Source organism: Tenrec ecaudatus, chromosome 13 (assembly GCF_050624435.1).
Source record: "Tenrec ecaudatus isolate mTenEca1 chromosome 13, mTenEca1.hap1, whole genome shotgun sequence".
NCBI lineage: Eukaryota > Metazoa > Chordata > Mammalia > Afrosoricida > Tenrecidae > Tenrec > Tenrec ecaudatus.
The window spans coordinates 126717056-126729177 of record NC_134542.1 but is presented as its reverse complement, the minus strand read 5'-3'; the positions used below and the strand labels follow the sequence as shown (position 1 = coordinate 126729177).

Here is a 12122-nt window from a genome sequence, read left to right as displayed (position 1 = left end):
CCAGAGAACAAGAGAGAGAGGGGTGGACCTTGCTGAGTCATTTATCTGTTTGCCTTCCTATCAAACTGCAACCTGATTAATCCCAAGTTGGCAAAATAAACCTACCTATCACACCCCTTCTTCCTATTTCCTATTTCCCTCCCACCTCCTTCCCCAACCTCTGAACTTTGTCCCAGAGTGTACACAGCCCTTTCTGATCTTCGTGTGTACTGACTGTAAACAGGGCGTGCAGTTCCAGATTTGGAGGGAAGGTAGGCTGGGCTGTTCCACCAGTCCCCATCTGAACACTAAGCTTGGTTTCCTTTATGACTTGAGGTTTTGTTCCGTATTTTTCTCTCATTTGGAAGGTGACCCTTAGGGAGCCTTTCACTTTGATCTCAAAGCACAACCCCGACCAGCGGTGTCTTCTCCTCCCAAAGAGCAGTGGTTGACCATATCACCCTCCCTTCTTAGAACCCGGGTCCCCTTGAAAGGCACACCCCCCAGAACAGCAGAAGCATCTCTTGGGAGTCGCTTGTGCCTCCACTGAGACATCTGGGGGCGTGCCTCTGGGATGGCCGCAGGGAGTGTGACACTGACCCTTGCTGCTCTTGGAACTGGGCACCAAAGAATGAACCAGGAGTGGAACATGTCCTTTGGAACCAGGTCCCTGCACTGGGAACTTCTTAGATCCAGGGGAAGTTCAGTGTCGAGATTCTAAGAATCTCCAAGGAATGACAGGCCTGCAGATGCTGAAAGGAGACAAGAACCTTCTTCCTACCCTCGGAGCTTACACAGAAATCCTACCGAGCAGATAGCCTCGAATGGATTTGAACTGCTGACCTTGTGGTTAGCAGCCCAACTCTTAACCCACTACACCAGCGTACCCCATGTACAGCCTTACCTTGCTGCCGTGTGGTGTCTTGTGCGTTGCGGGATGTTTAACGGGTTTCATTGGAGCTTCCAGACTAACACAGACTAGAGGGAAAGACCTGGAGACTTACTTCCAAGTCCAGCCTATGAGAACCCAACCGACCACAGTTCACCCTGGGGATGACTCGGGACTAGGTGACACTCTGTCCATCTTGCCTGGGGCCCTCAGGAGTCAGGGGCCAGCTTCACAGCAGCTCATGACTCCAAGAGCTCCACAGGAGATCCTGCTGCCGACTGTCCTCAGTCCTGGCCGCTGCCACACTGTTTCTGCCTTGGCCCCGGTGCACAGCCCCCGGTATCAGGGGAAAGGAGCATTTGGGGGCTTTTCGTTCCCTGTGTGGGAGACTCAAGTGCAAGTGTAGGCTGTGTGTTGGTATGAGGATAAGTGAGCCTTTCCCAGAGCCTATTTCCCTGCCTGTAAAACAAACAAACAAACAAATGTCTGCTGTCTGAGGCTTGTTACAGGGAGCAGGGTGCTGGGAAAGCGATGGAAAGACTTCCCTCTCTGCAGGCCACAGCCCCGCCCTTGAGGGTTGAACCATTGACTCGTGTGCCCTTGAGGAGGAGGGACGCTGGGAGAGTAAGGAGCGGACGTGTACTGGTGCCCCACGCCAGAGCCTGCAGGGCCCACCCTCTTAGGGGACACAGAGCCAAACATGGTGGTGACCAGCAGCATTAGAACAGAGGGAGAGGCTTGGGACAGTGGAGGGATGGGAGCAGAACAGAGGAAAGGGCTGAAAAGTTGATGAGTGAGAGAGGATGGTGTGGGTGTGGGCGGGGGCGTACATATGTGTACATCCTCAATCAGCCCACTCGGGGGGCTGGCAGCAGCATCTCCTCGGGTCCTGCCCTCCGAACCAGATGGCTGGACAAGGCTCACCAGCATGTCCTCTTTCCTCCCGCAGGAGCAGCTGGCCGAGCTCAAGGAAGACCTGGACAGGGACGACTGTAAGCAAGAGCCCGAGGTGGCCATCTATGAAACCAACTGCCACTGGGAAGACTGCACCAAGGAGTACGACACCCAGGAGCAGCTAGTACACGTAAGCCAAGAGCCTCCCGGCTGCCCCGGCCACAAGGGGGCTGCGAGGGGTCCAGGGGAGGAAGCTTAGGAGCTACCTGGGCTGTATCTCCTGCAGGTGGGAGGCATAGTGATTATTGCAGATGTCGGCCCATTGCTAAAAACAGCTTTTAAAGGGAGGTGGGGAGGTAGGTAGAGTTAGCATGTCTATATATACATATATATATATTTATATATATGCTAATGCATCCACATACATGGTAACATGTACATGTATACACAGAGAGTGAAAAAGACAAATAACTGCATGAGACAATCAGGAGGAAAAGGAACAATAAAATGAACCCAGGAAGAGGGTTAGTATTTGAAAATGGAACTTCCTAGCAGCCAATGCAAGGAAGGAAACAAGATGCGTTCAACCATCCAGTATCTACATGGTAATCATACCTCTGGCTCTGGGGACAGAAAAATGCTTCTCCTGTGGAAGACAGAGCTGGCGACCACTCACAGGGCCCCCCACCCCCCATGAGTGTCTGTCTCTGCATAGGCCAGGGAGCAGCTGACACCGCAGACATCTGGGGGTGATGGGGTGGACTTCCCAGGTGCGCTTCTCAGTCTCTGTTCCAACTCCAGGGACATCCATAATGGTGGCCATCGGGAAATAATGTATGCAGGAGAAGGGGCAGGAGGCCGGCATGCAAGGGGCCAGGCTCAACCTTTGTGAGCCTTGTCCGTTCTTCTGCAAAGGGCTGAGGGGTCGCTGATGCCCTAATGGAAGTACCGAGCAGAGATCTGGTACTCTCTGCCTAGGGCTCCCTCGCTCCTGCCTGTCCCACTTCAGCGCTAAGCCTTATTTTCTCCATCCAGATAAGAACATCAAATCAGCCATAGACCCTTCCCCACTCCTGGGTAAATGAGTGTTGTGAACATGAAACCGCACTAAGTACCTTGGAGGACAGACAGACCAGACACACACAGCACAAACAACCCCACACACACACCCTCTCACACGCACATACACCCTCATACACACACACCCTCTCACACACATATACACACAAATAGCTGTGCGCACACTCCTGTCCAAATTCCGAACGTGCCTCAGAGGAAGCGTTTAGGGCATCGCCACTTCCCACATCTGCCACTACTCACACCAATTTGCTCGTAAATACCAGGTTTCTTGTGCATTTACACTTTTCTCTCCGACCCTCGCCTCCCTGTAGACCAGAATACCCAGCAAACGCATTGGGTTGACCTGGGGCCTATGGGTAGGGTTTTATCTAATCCCTTCTGGCACTTGACCCTAAGTTTTCAACATGCGCCTCCTCCTGAAGTGGACCAGTCCTGGGTAAAGAGGGGGTGATTTTGCCGCAAGTTGTATGCAGATAAGATTAGGATCGATGACAGAGAAGGGCTGGCATCTCAGGCGGGGACGCAAGAGATGTGTTCAGAAATCAGGAGACCTCTCCCCAGGTCAGACGGTATTCCTCAACATGGGCAGAGGGGCTGAGCCAGGGAGGGAGCTCATGCAGACGTGTGCCTGTGCCCAGCTCTGCCCCCGGGCCCCTGGCCAGGGTGGTGGCCTCAGGACGAATGACCGCGCTGCCCTGGAGGAGCTGGCTTCTGCAAGTGCAGTCTTCCTGGGGAATGGATGACAGGCGGCACTCCCAGCTGCTTGTGAACAGTTAGCTGCTCAGTAAGCCAATAAGACAAAAATGAAAGGCAGCACCATGCAGCGTGTTTATCGGTCACCAGGCTTTCAAACTGGAAAGTGAGGCTAATGGGATGCAATTTCCCTGGAAGCTGGAAGCTCTGTGGACCCCCTCGCTACAGTGTTGGCGTTTCTGTGCATGCGCTTGGATCACTTGTGCTGGCTCTGGAGGTGAGCACAGGTGAGCCAACCATTGGCCGGGTGCCCAGCACCTGGGGTGCAGAAGTCTCCAGCACTACAGCAGTTCGTAAGACAGTACAAGCCACAGATATCAGCTACACCTGTGCAATTTCCACTTCTTGGGAGAAGAGACTAGACTTTCTACTCCCATTAATAGTTACAGTCTCAAACCCACAGGGTCTCAGTGTAGACTCCATGGCAGTGAGTTTGGTTGTTGTTGTTTGGGGGAGGGGGGTTGTACAGTAAGGTGCTAATGATTTGCTCTTAGGTGCTAACTGGAAGGTTAGCAGTTTGATGCCAGCCAACGGGACCACTCCCTAGCAACCTGTTTCCATAAAAGTTACATCCCAGAAAACCCCAGGGCACAGTTCCACTCGGTAACACCTGGGTCACCGGGCGTCAGAATTGACTCCACAGCAACAAATTTGGTTTGGGGTTTCAGAGCACATTAAATGAAAGTAAAAGAAGTAAGGTAATTTTCATAGCATTTAACCCAACATATATAAGCTCTTCGTGATATAAATCAACAGAAAACAAATCTCTTGAGCTTTTTTTCACGTTGGTTTCTGCATTCTACAGCTTTGATTCTTGTAACCCATCTTAGTGAGGAAAAGTCACAGTCGGTACTCAGTAGCCACGAGTAGCAAGTGGCTCCAGTCCTGGGCAGGGCGACTGGGCTAGAGGAGCAGGCGATCTCAGTGTGCCCGTCGTCTCCGAAGCAGAGGCAGGCCCGGCCTTGCCCGTGACCCAGGCAGGACTTGAGGAAGAGCTGGGCCCTTGGGAAAAGTTCCAATGGGAGGGAAGCAGGAGGAGTATTTGCTTTCCAGTACCTTGTCAATGACCCCTAACACTGCTGGACTCTCCTCGGGGAAATGCGCAAACCCAAGACCAAGCACGTGTGTGGCACCTCCACCCATCCTCCCTTGGCAGGCTGCAGACACGCCAGTTCTGTGGGATGCTGGGAGTAGAACTGTGTCCCAGCGGCTTTCAATGGCCAGTTTCCTTGGACATAGATTAGATTGCTAGGTCCTTCTTTCCAGGCACCTCTGCATGACCTCAAAGCCTCCAGCCTTTCCGTTAGTGGGGAGACACATTCATCATTCAGGGACTCATGCCAAGCTCAGGGACAGTGACTCTCCCAGCTCCAGTGAGGATTGCAGCCTTCAGTTAGCCAAAGCCCTGGCAGAACTGTCCGATAAGCATTGAACTGCTACCTGCAAGGTCGGCAGTTCAAACCCATTAGTTGCTCCACAGGAGAAAGATGAAGCTGTGGCCAGTGGTGTGGGTCATTCATGGGACTAGTAGTAGGTGGGGTGAACCATGAAACAGGGGGTCTGCACATGGTAGTATCGGCAGGAAGCGGGGTGATGGGCAAGGAGCATGTGGGGCTCTGGTGGAGTGAGTGGTCAGCTGACCGTAGGTGGGGTGTGTGGGAGGGGTGGGTGACTGGGCTCACCGCTGCGCGGCTTGCTCTCCGCAGCACATCAACAACGAGCACATCCACGGGGAGAAGAAGGAGTTTGTGTGCCGCTGGCAGGCCTGCACACGCGAGCAGAAGCCCTTCAAGGCGCAGTACATGCTGGTGGTGCACATGCGCAGGCACACGGGGGAGAAACCCCACAAGTGCACGGTGAGTGAAAGCCTGAGCCCGGCCGGCGGAAGCCCCTTGGCCACACGAAGGGGCTCTTGTTTGAGGATGGCTGACCAAAAGCAACCATGGCGGCCAGGGGGCTCCTTCCTTGGGCAGGTCTGGCCAGCAGGCCCTCTGTCTAACCTCCTCAGTTCTCCCTCCGGGGCTGCTCCCGCCTGCCTTCAGAGGCTCTCATCCAGCTGCTGCCCCAGCCCTTTGGCCTCTGTGGGTGTGGGCCCCTGGTCCCTAGAGGGGTATGCCAGTGTCTGTGTCAGTCTGAGCCCAACGCCCAGCCACACCCCACGTTTGCCACGATTGGGCAAGACCTGGGCCGAGGGGCCTTGCCGGCTGTCCCTGCGCAAAGCACGCTGCACTGGTGATGACCAGCCTGAGCAATGAGGTGCTAAAGGCCGCTTTGTTTGCATTTTTAGAAAGAATGAGTTCAAAGGGAAGACCTTGAGTACCCCCTGTGGAGTCCATAGAATTCCTGACTGCTAACACAAGTGGGCCTGTCCATTTTTCATGCACAAATGGGTTCTCCTCCAAAGGGAGGTGGCCCAGGGATTTGGAGATAGGTCTGAGAGATCGTCTTAGTGAACTCCCTTACTTCACTCATGCATTTTGCTCTCACGTTACTATTCCTACAATCAGGCTATACCTTAAAATCAGTGACGCCCAAGGCTCACTGTGTTTGTTAGCAAGTTGTGGGGATTTTTTTCCGATTGAGATATCATTCATTTATCATAAAATTCACTCTTCTAAACATGCAATTCAAGGTTTGGGGTTTTGCTTGTTTCTTTGTTTATTTTAGTATACTCACAGTTTTATAACTATTATCACTAGCTAATTGCAGAATATTTTTTTCTTTCCCCGTAAAGAAACTCTTTCCTTTTTTCCTGACCTGGAACCCACTCATCTTGCTGCCTTTGGATTTGCCTATTTGGGACATTGTGTATAAGTAGAATCATATGATATATAGCTTTGGGGGACTGACATATTTTACATAATATGTCACACTAGGTTTTAAATTAAAAGTCAGTGATAGAGATATAGATAAAGAATTTTAAATCTAGAAAGTGGGTCACACAGTTAGAGAAGCATTAAGGCCATATAAGTTAAGTCTGTGGGTTAGCTGTAAGGCTGGAGGCTTCTCCTGACGCACATTGGAAGTAGGAAAACCACATGCTGGTTGGTGGAAGCAGATGCTGGTTATCCAGGGTTAGCCACTCTGGCTCGTGGCTTTTCCTAAATCAAGTATCGACCAGGACTTAAAAAACGGGATGAAGGAAGATGAACCAGGTAGCAAGTCACTTTGGTAACTGCAGAGTCGAATGAATTCCAGATCAGCAGCCAATATGACAGGCCGCTGATAGCTCTCAGGGTCAGCTGGCAGTATGGGAGGTCTCACAGCCAGATGCACACCATGCAAGAATAGATGCACAGCATCACCTAGTAGACCACTCTCCGGATGAAGCTTCCTTATGATTGCATCTGGGCTGAGACCACTACACCCTAATCTTTCCACAGCTGCTTGACTGTGCACAACCAAGCCCCTCGTGGAGATGATGGCATTAGATCGCATCCCTGGGGAGGCCTCAGTTGCCAACTGAGACTCTTGATCCAGCCAAGTAGGCACAGATGTAACTATCACGTGCAGCATGCTGTTTCCAAGGCCCATCTGCATCGTAATGTCGCTGCTTCATTTTATTTATCCTTTTATGGCCGAATGACATTCCATTGTGCTTTTTTTTAAAAACATTTTATTAGGGGCTCATACAACTCTTATCACAATCCATACATATACATACATCAATTGTATAAAGCACATCTGTACAGTCTTTGCCCTCATCATTTTCTTTTTTTTTTCCTTTTCTTTTTTTACATTTAATTAGGGGCTCATACAACTCTTTTTTTTTTTTTTTTAGTATTTTTTAAAATTTAATTTAATTTAATTTTTTTAACAATTTATTGGGGCTCATACAATTCTTATCACAGTTCATACATATACATACATCAATTGTATAAAGCACATCTGTACAGTCTTTGCCCTAATCATTTTTTTCTCCTCTTTTCTTTTTTTACATTTTATTAGGGACTCATACAACACTTATCACAATCCATACATATACATATATCAATTGGATAAAGCACATCCGCACATTCCCTGCCCCAATCATTCTCAAAGCATTTGCTCTCCACTTAAGCCCTTTGCATCAGGTCCTCTTCCCCCCCCAACTCCCTCCCTCCATTGTGCTTATGTATCACATTTTGTTGATCCATTCTTGTGTTAATGGACATGTGTGGCTGCAGAGGTGTGATGCAGAGAGCAGGAACCCATGCTTACAAAGAGTGCTGAGTGATACGGGATGCTTCTTATTCCAAAGAAGGGGCTGGGTTACTGAAAACGCTAGGTAGGAGGAGATGTATCTAAATATCGGCAGCCCTGTCCTTGGGTGCCCAGACTGTTTAATTTTCCATCGGTACTATAATTGGCCATAGAATCCATAAAAGAAGTAAATGGTGATATTAAGACCCCTGCTATTGACACTCAGGCAGAAGGGGGGAAGGGAGGCGAGCTGGCCTCGGGTCAGGCTTGTGGCGGCGGATGGAGCCCTTCCTGACGCAGCCCTGCTTCGTTCCAGTTCGAGGGCTGCGCCAAGGCCTACTCGCGCCTGGAAAACCTGAAAACCCACCTGCGGTCCCACACCGGGGAGAAGCCGTATGTGTGTGAGCACGAGGGCTGTAACAAGGCCTTCTCGAACGCCTCGGACCGCGCCAAGCACCAGAACCGCACCCACTCCAACGAGGTACAGACCCACTCCACACGGCTTTGACATCTAGATGGTCCTCAACCCTTACCCCGCGCTAAGCAGCTCCTTGACCTTAGACACTTAGTAGGGGTCCTGTAAGCTGGGGAGGCTGGGGGCAAGCCAGTCACCCTCTGGGCCACTTCTCTGTCCTGAGAGGGAGAGGTGACAAGATGACCTATGGACTCCCTCACCTGCTCACCCTCTATATTCCTCAGTTTTTTTCACGTGTTGTAAATGTAGTAGTAGCCTCCCCCAAGGCCAGGCCATCGCCCACATAAGCCGAAGCTGTGGCTGGCTCCCCTCTCTGCTCCCACGAGTCCCACTGGGTCTTGACAAGGTCACCCCTTTAGCGCTTGGGGCAGCTGGAGCGTTTCCTCGGATTGGAGGGAGAAAATCAGTCCCCAGCCCCATGTCACTTGTTGGTTGGGCCAGAGGCTTGGAATCCAGGAATGCTGGCTCGGGCAGTTGAAAATATTCCGGGATATGGATTCCTATCCCTGATCCACTAGGAGTAAAAAGCATCATGTGTGCACCAGCAGAGGTTAGTGCTGGGACCGCTGCATGGCTCTGGGGGCAGGGCAATAGCAGAGATTGGGCTCCTTCTGCCCAGGTCTCTGAAACTGGCAGTGCCCTGCTCCAGCTGCTGGTGCTGACCGCGTCTGCCATAGCACCAGCCCCCAGCCACTGTCACCTGAAGGTGCTGGAGCCCCTGGCAGGACCCATGAGTCCAGGCAGAGAGGTTGGACAGGGGCCAGTGGGGTTTGCTGCACCCAACTCCAAGCCCTGCTCAGCCACTCGAATTCAGTTCCTTGGACAGACTCATGAAAGACTTTCTGAAAGCTGAGTCTTGGCTCCTGTGCTCTGCGGATGAGCAATTCCCACACATATTTGGAGCCTCTACAGAGAAGAGCCAGTGAAGTGTGTGTGTGTGTGTGAGAGAGAGAGAGAGAGAGAGAGAGAGAGAGAGAGAGAGAGAGAGAGAGAGAGAGAGAGTCCAGGGCTCGATCAGAAGACCTGGGGTTCCTTCTCATCCCTGGGTGACTTTGAGCAGGTTTCCCAGCCTCATAAGGAGGCTCTTCCGCTCATCAGAGAAACAGAGGCGTGCTCCCGCACACTGCTCACAGGGCAGGCCACCCCGGGATCTCTGGAGGCACACACACCTTCCTCCACACAGCCTCACTGGTGGCAAGCTCCGCGGGAACCATGCGTTTCTGGGCAGGAAAGGGAGTCATCCAGAGGGCAGCCCAGCTCCTGCGTGCCTGAGGCTGTGTGTCTGGCAGAGGCCCCGCTGACTTTGCAGGCCAGGTTCCGCGAAGTAACGAGTGGCTTCCCTCAGGAGGTCTGAGGGACCTGTCTCTAGCCCCCAATCCACAGCCAGCCTGGCTCTCTTTCCAGAAACCATACATCTGCAAGATTCCAGGCTGCACCAAGAGATACACGGACCCCAGCTCTCTCCGCAAGCACGTGAAAACCGTGCACGGTCCCGACGCTCATGTCACCAAGAAGCAGCGCAACGATGTGCATCTGCGCCCCCCACTGCTCAGGGAGAACGGGGACAATGAGGCCAAGGCCAAGGCGGCTGGCCTGGTCCCGGAGGAGAGTGCCGAAGCCACCAGCACCAGCCAGGCGGTGGAGGACTGCCTGCATATCCAAGCCATCAAGACCGAGGGCGCCATGGTAAGCGGGGCTGGCAACCCAGGCCCAGCCTTCCCCCAGCTGGCAGCAAGCACTTCTCCCACCCGACCCGGAGCCGGAACCCCTTCCAGAACGGTGCCCTCTGCCCCTGGGTCCACAGCCTAAGGGCATGACTGTGACCCTCCTCTCCCACCTGCCCTCCTCCCTTCATCATGGACCTTGTCCATCTCAAATTCTTGGCCACCTCTAGCCCAGCCCTTACTACAGGGTTGTGGGAGCTGGCAGGTATGTGCCCACCCCCATAGGGTCTGTCGGTGTGGAATGGGAGGCTCCGCTGCCAGCCGCCCCAAAGCTCACCTCCTTCCCCTCTGTCCTGTCTCTGTGCCTTGGCCCCACTGGTCTGTCCTCTTTTTGTTCTAACCACCTGTTCTTTGTCTCCACCTCTTTTTTCCCCACTGTACCTCCCCTAAGGATAGACAGTACTGAGGTGAGCAGAGACCTGGGCCGGTGGGTGTGGGGGACACCCGGGTGAGTGATGGTGGGGCAGCGGGTGGAGATGGTCCTATCAACCAGGCCCTAAGATTGACTCACCTGCTGGGGAGACTTCGCAGCGTGCTGACCACAGCCCTGCTCCTCCATCAGACAAGGATCTGGGAAGGTGGACTTTCATGGCCTGATGGGAGGGCACTCAATGGGCACCATCGGGCTAGGGACCAGCAGGCCTGTAAGTTAGTTGGTGAGTGCAGGGGACTGTGGGGACAGCACTGGTGCTTGTTCACGCTGCATTTGTGACCTGGGCCAACCTACACAGGGTCAATCTGGAGGGCCAAGGAGAAGAATGCTGGTCTAGGCAGGGAGAACTTGCCGCTTCCCTGGGAAGGACATGGCCTTGCAGCTAGGGATGAGCCCAGAGCTGCTCCCGCTGAGGCACGCCTCCCTTGGACTGCTAGATCGGGAGCAATTCTGAGCTCTTTGGAGTCATGTTTGGCTGAGATGAGCTCGCTGTCCCATGCTCGCTTGCAGATCTGGGTTCCAGAAACCCGCCGGGAGCTGAGCTGACGTTGACATGCCATCAGGGTGGCCATTTGGGGAAGTGGCTGCATGCATCACTTCAGCCCCCCCCCCCTCTCCTCTCTCCCTTCCCAACAGGCAGCCTGATGTGATCGCCCAGCCAACAGGAGGCTCTGCTTGCCCCTGTGTCTGCATGTGACACATACTTTGCAGGGACTGCTTACGGGTCTTCTTTCACGCCAGCTAGATCAGGTTATGCAGCCTCCAGGGGATCGCAGTGCTAGCACACCCAAACCTTTAAGGTTCAACAGGCCGAGCCCCAGCCCCGACGCAGGCTGGGCGAGTGGGCTTATAGGTGGAGCTGTGCACCTGTCGGGATCGGGGCCTCTGCACACTGGGTGCTCGCCTTCTTGTATTAGACCTGCCAGAGGCAGGGCAGGTTCAGAGAGGTGAAGGGGCTTGGCCATATGCCCCAAAGAGTAGTGGCGTTTTTGCCCCTCTGTGCAGAGGTTGCTCCCCTTACATGGGTATGCCAGTGTGCAGTGTGGGTGCAAGTGTGGCTGTAGGCTAAGCAAGTCTCCACACCTTCTGAACCTACGTCTTCCTGCTGTGTCCCCGACAGCTGTGTCAGTCCAGCCCAGGGGCCCAGTCATCCTGCAGCAGCGAGCCCTCTCCCCTGGGCAATGGCCCCAACAGTGACAGCAGCCTGGTGATGCCAGGGGCGGGACCTGGAAGCCTGGGAGATCTGGCAGCGTTGGACAACATGCCTCCAGGAGCCAATGCCTCGTCCCTGGCTGCGCCCTCCACTGGTGGCCTACAGATGCGCAAGCACATGACCACCATCCACCGGCTGGAGCAGCTCAAGAAAGAAAAGCTCCAGTCCCTCAAGGGTTCCTGCTCGTGGGCCGCGTCAGCTCCCCACCCCCGGACCACCGAGCTGCCTCCTCTCCCAGGAAGTGGTAAGTGGGCCCGGGAAAGGATGGGGTAGGACTGGGGCAGCACCAAGTGGGGACAGACCTACCAGGGGCCTTGTGCTGGTTCACTAGATAGCTACCATGGGACAGCTCCTCCCAGCCCCATTTGACAGATAAGCAAACTGAGGGGCAGAGTTGTGAACGTGCCTGGCCCCAGTCAATGGCAGAGCCCAGGGGTGTGTGACTCCGGCGCTCACTTCCACGAAACTGCTGCAGGCCCCTGACCCCTGACCCGGCCGAT

At 53.7% G+C, this 12122-nt stretch overlaps 1 protein-coding gene across 6 annotated transcripts in view; it reads left to right on the top strand.

Annotated features, from left to right (window-relative positions):
- Nucleotides 1-12122, top strand: part of GLI2 (GLI family zinc finger 2) — a 304945-nt gene that overhangs the window by 287803 nt on the left and 5020 nt on the right. For all 6 annotated transcript variants that reach the window (XM_075530227.1, XM_075530225.1, XM_075530224.1 and 3 more), the window contains 5 exons: nucleotides 1818-1952; nucleotides 5302-5451; nucleotides 8094-8258; nucleotides 9657-9938; nucleotides 11530-11866. In XM_075530227.1, the coding sequence (XP_075386342.1) occupies nucleotides 1818-1952; nucleotides 5302-5451; nucleotides 8094-8258; nucleotides 9657-9938; nucleotides 11530-11866 (1069 nt within the window). The remainder of the gene's footprint in view (nucleotides 1-1817; nucleotides 1953-5301; nucleotides 5452-8093; nucleotides 8259-9656; nucleotides 9939-11529; nucleotides 11867-12122) is intronic.